At 45.9% G+C, this 10707-nt stretch overlaps 1 protein-coding gene across 1 annotated transcript in view; it reads left to right on the top strand.

Moving 5' to 3' along the window:
* The first annotated feature begins 3444 nt into the window (after positions 1–3444).
* Positions 3445–10707, top strand: part of MAPK1 (mitogen-activated protein kinase 1) — a 33022-nt gene continuing 25759 nt past the window's right edge. Inside the window, exon 1 of the mRNA XM_054646123.2 lies at positions 3445–3854. Coding sequence (XP_054502098.1) covers positions 3712–3854 — 143 coding nt within the window. The 5' untranslated portion in view covers positions 3445–3711. The remainder of the gene's footprint in view (positions 3855–10707) is intronic.

Raw genomic sequence — 10707 nt, 5'->3', positions numbered from 1 at the left:
AAGATACAAGCTCCAGATAACCGAGGACAAGTAAGGCACACAACAATATTGAAATCACTCAGAGTTTTATTGCAGCTGACTGAGACAGAGTGTGCTTTGAGGCTGGGAAATTTCCATTACTGAACTGCAGGACAGTGCCTGGATACTGCTACTACTGCAGTTGAAAAATAAAAGCAACTTAATTTTATATAGACAGCAACAAAATGTCAGTATATTAATTAAAATAGCTAGATTTATATGGTAAGCTTTTAAGGTTTCTGTAAAATGGATCCCTTTAAAAATATTTAGAGTATGATTGTAAACTACTTGTTCAAAACTAAGGAACATAAAAATGACTTGAAATTGCAACTGTGTTTTCAAACCATATTTGTGAACAGCAAAACTAACCAGAACATGATGGATAATACAAGACATCTCCTACAACAGTGACAGGTTCTGACAGTGACAGAATGATACTCAGTGCAGGATCAAGGCTGTTACTGTCAGAATCATTCTGCAATTAATAATCTTTTGTGCTCCCCTTGGCATGCACAGAACAACCACAGCAATCTGTTCTCTCATCTTAACTCCATGGTGTCTAAGCCACAGTAAGCTCCATGCAAAGTCCATCAGAATGTGGAAAAAAGGAAATACTGGGGGGAAAGTAAATTTGTTCTGGCACCAAGTGCCCAGCAGTTTAGATGAGAGATTGTTTTTAACCTCCCAGCAGTGCAAGATTACAGCAAGAGCCTCATTTTCGTTAAGGTCACCTAATGCTGCCAAAGCAGTGGTCAACATTCTCATGAGGATCAGTCTCAAGGGATTTCTGATGTGTGTCACCTGTTCAGTCAAGCCCAGGTAGGTACTGACTACAAGTTATTACCAGCTGCTGCTCTTTCTGAATCTTAGGATTGTTCCCTGTGGATCAGAGCTCATATTTAAGCAATTTCAGGAACCATCACCATGGTTCCTGAGTGCCTTACAAGTTAAAATATATCTTTATAAAACATTTTAACATGTCTTATTTCTCTCTCTCATCACCCCCGCACAAAGGCTTGAGGTCTTTTGAAACAATTCTGGTAAAACTGTTTGTACTTAATGCCCATGCTTGGTTGGGATGATGGGGAGCTTCAGGTTCATGCTGACATACTGGTACAGCAGCTACCAGGAAAGCCATGACTGCAATGTCCCACGCAAATCACACAACCGGTATAATTATGATGATTTTAGGAGATGTGGCTTCAGTTTTAAATTAGCACAAAGATCTGAGATGCCTCCCACCCCCACTATGGAGGGGCACCATAGGGCAGCTCCATGGTGTTTGTCCTCAGCCTGACCCGGCACTGCTGATCCCAGGGCCCAGGGGCCTTGTGGTACAATGTTCCCTTTTCAAGAGACCAATTTACAGAACAAGAATTAACAGTTAAAGCAGAAACGAGCAACAGTGCAGGGAATTTCTAGATCCTGATTGTAGGATGAACTCATTCATGTGACTCCTGAACTTGACTGAAGATGGAGACAGTCCAAACCATGACGTATTTACATGACTTAGCTTATGGCTTAGCTTTTCCTTAATATTCCTGTTTCTGCTTACACAAACTCTTCTCAGCACTGCTTTGATTTCTTTTTGAAATAAAAAGGTTTTTTCCTTCTGCTTCTCGTTACCTGGTATCATTTTTTAATATCACCTCTTCTCCCCCAACACAGCCCTTTATTTTGATCATGGAACTCATAATTTTCTCAAAATACATTTACGTACTTTCCAGAATTGAGCCTTTAATGTCACTTTGTTAAGGCAAAAGACCCAACATTAAGTGCAGGTAATGGCAGTGTATTTAAGTAGGCTGAAAACTGATTGATACCACTCCCATCCACTCTGCCTATCTCAGCAACTGCAGAGCTTCACTGAAATACTGCACCGAGTTCTGTCATGGGAGGAGTTGTTGGGAGAGCATGCCACAGCCTCTGACCACTTATTTGGGCTTAATTGGATTAGACATATATTTGAACACAGTGCTCAAAGGAGCTGACAGTCCTTCCACAATTTTCTGGCCTGCCTGGTCGGTTTCCTTTTTGATCAGATGCTTCCCAGTGAAGGTAGAAAATAATCTAGATACACACCAGTTTTTAATTAAATTTGATATGACAGGCTGTGTTTAAGCTACATTCTCCATAATAATTTGTTTTGCATTTGCTGATGACAGATTTATTTATGTATGTAATCAGAACTGTAAGCAAATTTTCATTTTTAAAGAACTTTTAAAATAATACTTCACTTGGCTTTAGAAAATTTAAATGCTCACATTTACTGCTGACTGAAATTTCTGAGAATAATTCTGTGTTTCTGAAGTGCAGAACACATCATGAAACAAAAACCGTTATACACACATAAAAATTAATACATCAGAAGCATTATCCCACTCAAATACACAAAAGCACGAGCTGTAGAGTTGAATGCCTGTTAAATAGAGGGGAGTTTGTTAGATTTTGGTGCTCAGCCCTGACGGCTTTCTCTCCATCACCTGGGCTGGGTGGCACCCGGAGCCTTGGGGACACCTGGGGGTGCAGCCAGAGCCGGGACTGCCCTCCCCACCCTGGGCAAAGCTGGCCCGGAGCCGGGGGGGAGCGAGGGGAACGAGGGGATCGCAGCGCTGGAAGCGGCTCCGGGACACTGAGAGGGTTCGGCCATGGCAGAGGAAGCAGAAGGGCCAGAAGAAGGTGGGATGCCAGAAATGACCTCGGGGAGAAGCAAGACATTGTCAGGGACATGGCTGGGGACAGCCTCCAGGCAGGGACAGATGAGAAGCAGCAGAGATGGTGGCAGTGAAAATGTCAGCAGTAACCAAAGATTAGTACTTTTTGTCAGGGTCATTAGAGAACTGCAGGAAAAAAGGCAGAAGTGGAGTTAAGATCCTTGTGCACAGACTCCTGCAAACAAGGAAAAGCTATTTTAGGAAAACTCTGCCTTGCAGAGAAACAGAGGAGGTACGGCATTGCTGCAAGCAGCGCTCAAACCGTGACAAACCTTCAGCTGAGATTTCACCTCCTCTACAAAGTTTATTTACATTTACACGGGAAGCAGCGAACAGGCAACCGTAATTACATGTAAAAGCAACATGCTAAAAAGAGTTTGCAAAACTGTGCGCTGAAGTCGGGGAGTGTCACAGATGAACTCGCCCTTATCGCGGTGCCCGAGCTCTGGGACCGGCGGGGCGCTGAGGGTGCGGGGGACGCTGAGGGCGCTGAGGCCGGGCCGGGCCCGGCTCCATTTCCCGCCCGTCACCTGACGCCTCTAATGGCGCCGCGCGGCCACGTGACCCGCCGCGCGCCCCACGTGACCCACGGCCGCCGCGCCCCCTCCCCAGCGGCTGCGGTTACCGCAGTCCCCGGCCCCGCCCCTGGCCCCGCCCCTGCCGCGCGTGGCCCCGCCCCGCGCCGCTCCCTGCGCGCGCGCCCTCGCCCCCCCCCGCTCCCCCCCCTTCCAGCTCCCGGGCCGGGCGGTGCGCGCGCGCGCGGCCGGCGGCGCCTCCTCAGAGCGGCCGCGGCGGGTTCGGCGCTGACGGGGCCAACGGGCCGAGACCGGCGGAGCGGCCGGAGCGGGCGGTGCCTCTTCCTCCCTCCTCCTTCTCCTCCTTCTCCTCTCTCCTCCCTCCCGCATCCTCCTCCTCGCCCCCCGCCTCGCCCGCCTCCGCCCCCCCGCACGCAGGCACCGCGGTTCCCGGCACGGACAACATGGCGGCGGTGTCGGGGGCAGGGGCTGCGGGCGGCTCCGCCAGCGCCGGCGGCCCGGAGATGGTGCGGGGACAAGTGTTCGACGTGGGGCCGCGCTACACCAACCTCTCCTACATCGGCGAGGGGGCCTACGGCATGGTGTGGTGAGTGCGGCCGCCGGGGCAGCGCCCTTGCCCCGGACAACTCCCTCCTCCCTTCCCTCCCTCCTTCCCGCCGCCCTGCCCGGCCGCGGGCCCGGCCCGCCCTTGCCCTCGGGGAGGGGGAGCAGCTCCGTCTCGCTCTCCTCAGCTCTGTCTCCCCCTCCGTGTTCCCGAGGTTGTCTCTCCGGCATCACCCTTCTTTCCTCTCCCTCCCTGCACCCCCCCCATCCCTCCGTCGGTGGGTGCAGCTGAGCGTCTCGTTTCGTTTCGCTCCTGCCTTTATTTTCTTTAAATCTTTAAATGTGCATGTGGAGTTGGTCGCTCTCGTTATTTCCCCCGTCTCCGTAGTGCGATTGCAGAGGTTCAGGAAGGAGGGGAAGGTGGTAAATGCTGCTGGCAGCCCCGCGTCCCTTCCAGTGCCCTGCGAGGGCTCACCTGGCTGCAGCAGCCCGAGGTCGTGGGGGATAAAAAAGGTGAATCTGAGCACAGGAGTTGCTGCCGCTGCCTGACTTTGCTCAGGACGTGCTGGCTTTGCTGCAGAGCTGGCCGGGTTAGTGCCTGCGTTAACGTGGGCAGGTGAAAGTTCTCTTCGGCTGTCCTAGCTCTAATTCTGTTGCATTATAAAGACTTAGTCTGAGTCTCGCTGAAAAGCGATCGTGTATGTTTGCTGTGGGTAACATCGGTCTTACAGAGCGCCGTGAACGAACTACAAAAACCGTGAACTAACTGGATTAAGAGTGTGAGATGGATTTTTTTAGCAGCCTCAGTGAGCTGGGGTGATGCTGTGTGATCTGTGTATCTAATGACTGAGTTATTAACCTGGTATGCTCAATGGCCTTACTTAAGATTTCATATTCTGTCTTCCATTAGTAAAAAAAAAACCTGTAGTCCTGAAAGAACTTAAGGGATGCAGATGAAAAACTCTTTTTTGTTGCGGTTTTATCAACTTTCTTGCAACACTGCCTCTGTTTCTTCAGTATGGTTTTTGACCAGAAGTACTAAAAGCGACTTACAGGCTGTGACTTTATGAAAGCTTTAGCAGCATTAATTTCTCTCTCTGATGAGGAATCTTTTGTAAAGCAGTGCATTTTTCAGTGAAGACACCTCACAGCCTTCAGCTGTGCGCTACAGATTTTTATAGCTGTAGGTTTTTGCACATAGTCACTGAATTGTGCTGGCCCGTCAGGATGAAGTCATTGTGTGTTTCAGGGAGGGAGCTTTCATCTAGGCCTGAGTTTAGCTGGGAGATGAGCCTCTCTCTCAGAGTTTTGTGTTGTGGCCTTCACTTTTTTTTTGCTGTGGGAAGAACCTTCAAAATGTAAATCAGAAATCCCGTTTCCAGTGTAAAAATATCCTTGTTATTGTTTCAGTGTTAGAAATCACAGCAATATATCTAGTCCAAAACTTGTTGATGTAGCTTCTGGTACAGGCTGTACTTTATTATGGTTATTTTATCATCTGAACCAGGGTAAGGAAATGAGTGCAGATAATCTCAGTAGTGGCTGCACTGGTTTGCATTCACAGTCAGGTTTTTGAAGGTCCTGGGGAATAGCATTGCTGAGGTGTCTGCTGGGGGCAGTCCAGTTCACTTCCACGGAGTGTTAAACACTGTGTTTCACAAACAAAGTGAAAAGCTAAAATGTTTCACCCCAGATCAGGGACTGCAAGAAGCAGCACGACAGCAGTTGATGCCCTTTTTTGGCATCCCTGTGCCAGTAAGCAGATACAGGGGAAACAGGGCCGCTTCTGCCCCTCCAATTCATGTGTGGTAAACTTGTACACTGAAGCTGTTTCCACTCCAAATCCAAAAGGTTGGTTTTTATTTGAAAACTTCTTTTGATACTTTGTGTCTGCTGTGAATGCTGTACAAAAACACTATCAAAATTTCCAAATTTCCAGTTCACTTGAAATATGCACTTGGCTCCTCTGTTTTCTGCTATAAAATTATTAACATAAAATGCCACATTATGTATTTTGTGCTCTTGATTATTGCTCTTGTGCCTTGGGTGTGAAGTGACAGGGAACAAAGTCTCAGTTTATAGCGTGTACTTGATCAGGAAAGTGTTGGATGCACTTGCAGCAGCGCCATAGCAGCTGTGCTGTGTGGTGGTGCCTGCAATGAAATGTGATTGCCATCAATCCCAGCCGTGCAGGCTGTGCACTTCACTGCTCTGTGTTTTGCTCTGGTTGCTAATGCAGTGAGGATCTGCAGAAGCTTCTCCCTCAGGGGGTGGGGTAGAGGGCAAGCTGTGAGTGTGCAGATGGAGATGTTTCCTGCAACTGCAAAAGCCATTTAAATTTGTACATTTTATTAAAGGAAAGCAAAGCAGGCCCTGATGGTTTTGTTTAGACCCACAGCTAATGTGGGGCTCTTCAGAGATGATGGTTATTTACAAGTGCATTGTGCCAGAAGGCTTGTGACATGGCAAACGAGTGTCTTTTGACTCTTAAAATCCTTCACTCTCTTTCTCATTTTTATCCTAATTCTTATGTTTTTACATTATTGGATTAGGGATTTGAAAACAATAAAATGCTTTTGATTATATGAGTAAAAGGGCAAACGAAGTTTTCTTAGGATAGTGCTGTTATGGTCAGTCTTCCATTTTGATTTTGCAGCAGAGAGAATAATGTTTGAGAAATATTGATCACAACATAAAATACCAGTACAGGAAATAGAGGAAGATGTTGGCTGAAGAGACTGTACGTGAATGCTCTCTCATCTGGATTTGAAAACCCTTAAAGGCATTTAACTATTTTCCCTAGTGCAGTCATTTTTTTACATAATCAGATTTTGAGTAAAAATAAACTGAGCAGAGCAGTGTATTTACTGCAGTGTTGTGGTTGCACTTTCTCAGCTTGGTAAGCAGAAAATGCACATTATCAGGCCAAACCCATCCTAATGTCCTCCAGTTCAACTCTGCCAGAATCGTTCAGCCTGTGACACAGGCTTTTGCCTTTTGTTGCAGAGGGTGAAGTGGTAGGAGGTGGATCCCTGTCAGAGCCCCCTTCTAACCCGTTTTTGTTTTGGTCATTCTGCGTGTGAAACTAAGGGCTGAGCACAGAGCAAAGTTTGAGCCAAAATCCTCAGCACTTCCTAGGACTGCAGGACATTCTTTGAGCAATTACTTAGTCATCCAGTCATGTTTGTTACTCTGACTTCATTTATCCAAATATATGTAGATGTTGTGTTGTCTTCTTCCTCTCTGCTTTCACTTAAGAATTGTTAGTCCTTTTGAGGGGCATTGGGGTGAAGTTCTTTAAGTGACTTTCCCTTTCATTCAGTGATAGGATGTTATCAACATCAGTCAGATGGAACACAGTTTTAGACCAGGTCTGAGAGTTTCAGAAACACCTTTCAAACACAACAAATTGGGAAAGGTTGTTGAGGTTGTTTCTTTCTCTCCCTATGTGGGCTTGGTTTTATTAGTAGGATTGTTTTAAAGCAGCCTGTTAACAAGCTATACTTCAAACACACTGGAACAGCAATAAAAACATGATAGAGCTGAGCTTTACGTTTCCAGCGTGACTTGTTCTTCCTCCAGTTGATCAGTGGTAATTTGGCAGGGATGATAATTTGATAGTAAAAAACAAATAATCATTTTGGAAAGAAATGGTGAATTGAATGTGATAGGGATGTTCTCATTTTTATCCTAGCTTTTGGAAGCTTTTTTTGTCATCGAGCTTCTATGAATGTGAAGTAATATCAGTGCTGCAAATAACTGCTTATAAATAAGCAGTTGAATGCAGATGAGTGCAGTTGGAAGAAAATAATCTGCAAGCTCAAATTTTAGATTTCTTGCTCTGAATTTGCTGCGTTACAAAGAGAGCTTTGTGTTACTGATGTGCTGTGGAAGACTGATATTAGAAGTTTAGGTAGTCAATAGTTAAATGCTAAATTAATACTGAAAAGAATACTTTAAACATTAGGCAGTAGATTCTTTAAAGTTACACTTCTTGCTACTGCTTCATGGAACTGCCCTACTTTTAGAGCATCAATAATTTAAAATGAAGAGAAGCATATTAATAAAGAAACTAAAAGCAGAAAGAAATCAGGAATAGAACGATCTGCAAGGCATAGATATTGATACTAAAACATGAAATTTGAATGGAATTGATGGTTGCATAATAGTTTCTTTTGAGTTACATAAAAAGGTGGATTTTGCATCCTTTGTGGGGGTCAACGTGGTGGCTGGAGTGGGCTGCTCAGTGGCAGCCATCAGAAAGAGCCGTTCATGTTTGTTCTGTTAACCCTTCCTTGCTCCAGAGAGCCTTTAACGATGGAGCCAGTGCCGGGATCCGTGCCCCTGTTTGTGTGCACTTCTAGGGAGCGCAGGTTGGGTCTGCGTGTCAATACCTGGTAATTAACATCTTCTGTCTGTGTGATAAAGAGAGCAGGGAGCTGATACAACTGAGCCAACCCGGCCCAGTGCAAGGATCAGAGGAGGGAATTAGGGAGTGTAATTGGTGGCCAGTTATCAGCTTCTTCCCTCTGGGGAGAAGGCAGAGGGAAGCACTTCCCTGCAGTCACTCAAGCTTCTAGCACTCACCTAACCTGCCCTGGGAACCCGAAGGAGGAATTGGAGCTGCTTTTCCTGCCCTCCCCGGGGATGGACAGACAGGTGGCCCCCACAAGCTGAGCAGCAGGGACGGGCAGCAGCCACTTGCTCGTGTCAGAGGTAGAACTTCTGCTGTCACTATCCCAGAGCAATGGGATACTGGCTTAGCCAAAGAGTGCAGCTCATGGACACTTGCATTTTATGAACAAATACACATTTTTCTTGCTCAGCATGATCCATCCCATGGGACAGGGATAACTTATGGGTTTTCTTAGAAGTGTGCTTTATGAAGGAAATAAGGCTTGTATGTTCACAGCATGTGTCTGTGGCTGCATCTGCCCATCTCCCATACCCCTACATAGGATTCTAGTACCTGTTGCCTGCCTTCCATCAAGTCTGACAGATGGTAAAAGTCTTAAAGATGGAAAGTTATTCTGCAGGTTTCACAAAAATAGGTATTTTGCTCAAGTGAAGAGATCCTGTATGCTGCTCCACTGGGGAAGAGATTGTTTTGGGTGACATGTGAGAAATCAGACTCCCTGAGGAGACATGACGTGCCCCAGTTTCACAGATGGATTTATTGCTACTCCTGAGACCAGAAATGTGTATTTGTAGGACACCAGGCTCTGTTAGTTCAGTGGCTTCTTGTTCAGGGGTAGGGATCTACAGCCCAGAAAGAGTTGGTGCTTTACCAATTGAGTAGGTGTAGAGCTCAGCTTGTGTTGAAAACTAGTACTTTGCCAACATTGAAGGTTTTTTTAATGCTTTTTCTGTTGATGCTTTGTCAGTTTTCAGCTGTGATCTAGAAATGAAAATAACTGATTGATTTGGTATTTAATGAAAATATTTTATGACATCTTTTTATGGAATATTTCACAGCATAATGTAGGTTGAAAGGGACTTTCTGAGGTCATGTAGTCCAGCCTCCTACTCAAAGCAGGGCTGATGTCAAAATTAGACCAAGTTGCTCAACATGTCCACTGAGTATTTCCAAAATCTCCAGGGATGGAGATTCTACAACATCTATGGGCAGCTTCTGGTTTTGGTGTTAAACCAATTGTCCAGTGATACTTTTCCCCTTAAAATCATGAGAGTTTGCCTTGCTGCAACCATCCCCTCTTGTCCTTTGTACTTTTTGTCTCTGAGAAGAATCTGGATCACTTTTCTCAGTGATTCTCCTTTATGTAACTTAAAAGAGCAGTTGGATGTTTTCCACCACCACCCCTTTTCCCCCTCCTAGCCTATACAAACCCAGTTGTTTCCATTTTTTTCTTTCATGTCACATCCTTCAGCTCCCTATGCATCCTAATGGTTTTCTGCTGGATTTGGTCCTGTACTGGAAGGGAGGAAAACTGGATGCAGAATTCCAGATGTGCCCTCACAGCAGGACTCAGTTCCCTTGACCTGCTGGCTGTGCACATAACACAGCCCAGTCCTTGGTCAGCCTTCATCACTGGGAGCTGGCACTGCTCATGGATGAAGCTGGATGTTGTTCTGATAATTTGGAGAAGGCTTTCACCTAAAGTGAAGTATTTTAGGAACTTTTAAAATAATATCTGGAAAAAAATCCCAAACCCAGAAACATTTTATTAAGTGATTTCAGTTGTATTTGATTTTGATTTCCAGATCACTCAAATGAAGTGTATGGAGCTATAAATGTATTTGAAAATAGAGCTTCTATGTTTTTTGTGTTTTGAGGGAGATAAAAATAATAGTGTAATAATATGAAATTCAGCAGTATAGTTCATTTCAGGTGATTTATCTGTGTGAAATCTGTGTTCTGTTAATTGGCAGGACGGTTATTAAAGACGCTGGTTTGCTTGTGGATGAATCTCCTTTTCAGAAGAGAGCTTCTTTTCCTTTTATTTAGTACAACGTTTGGGTATATGTTTGAGCTATTCTCAAACTCATCTTTTTGCACGGTGCACAAAAAACCAAATGCAGTTCATTGTCAGCTTTGAGCAGGTAGATTGGTAAGACAATTACAGCTTGTACTGAATGTCACCGATTCAGCTAGCGTTATTTGATGGCAGGTCCTTCGGCAGGGTTTCCTGTGCTCCATCGGGGTGCAGGAGTTGGTTTCTGTTTCGCAGCATTCCCGTCTCCACCCGTTTCCGCTGGGGAGAGGCAGAGCAGGGACAGCCCCGGCCCCTCCCCAGCCCCTCCGCACCCTCGCGTGCCCCGGCTGCCTCCGCAGTGCCTGGGCTTGGGCCGTGCCGCTCCAGCCCGGTGACCTCGCACTGCCGGATCCAATACTGCTCTGTGTGTGTATATGTCTTGTAGAAAGGCTGTAGTAGAAA

This window comes from Agelaius phoeniceus, chromosome 18 (assembly GCF_051311805.1).
Source record: "Agelaius phoeniceus isolate bAgePho1 chromosome 18, bAgePho1.hap1, whole genome shotgun sequence".
NCBI classification, from domain to species: Eukaryota; Metazoa; Chordata; class Aves; order Passeriformes; family Icteridae; genus Agelaius; species Agelaius phoeniceus.
Note: the sequence above shows the minus strand (reverse complement) of the source record. Positions and strands in the feature narration are given on the sequence as shown.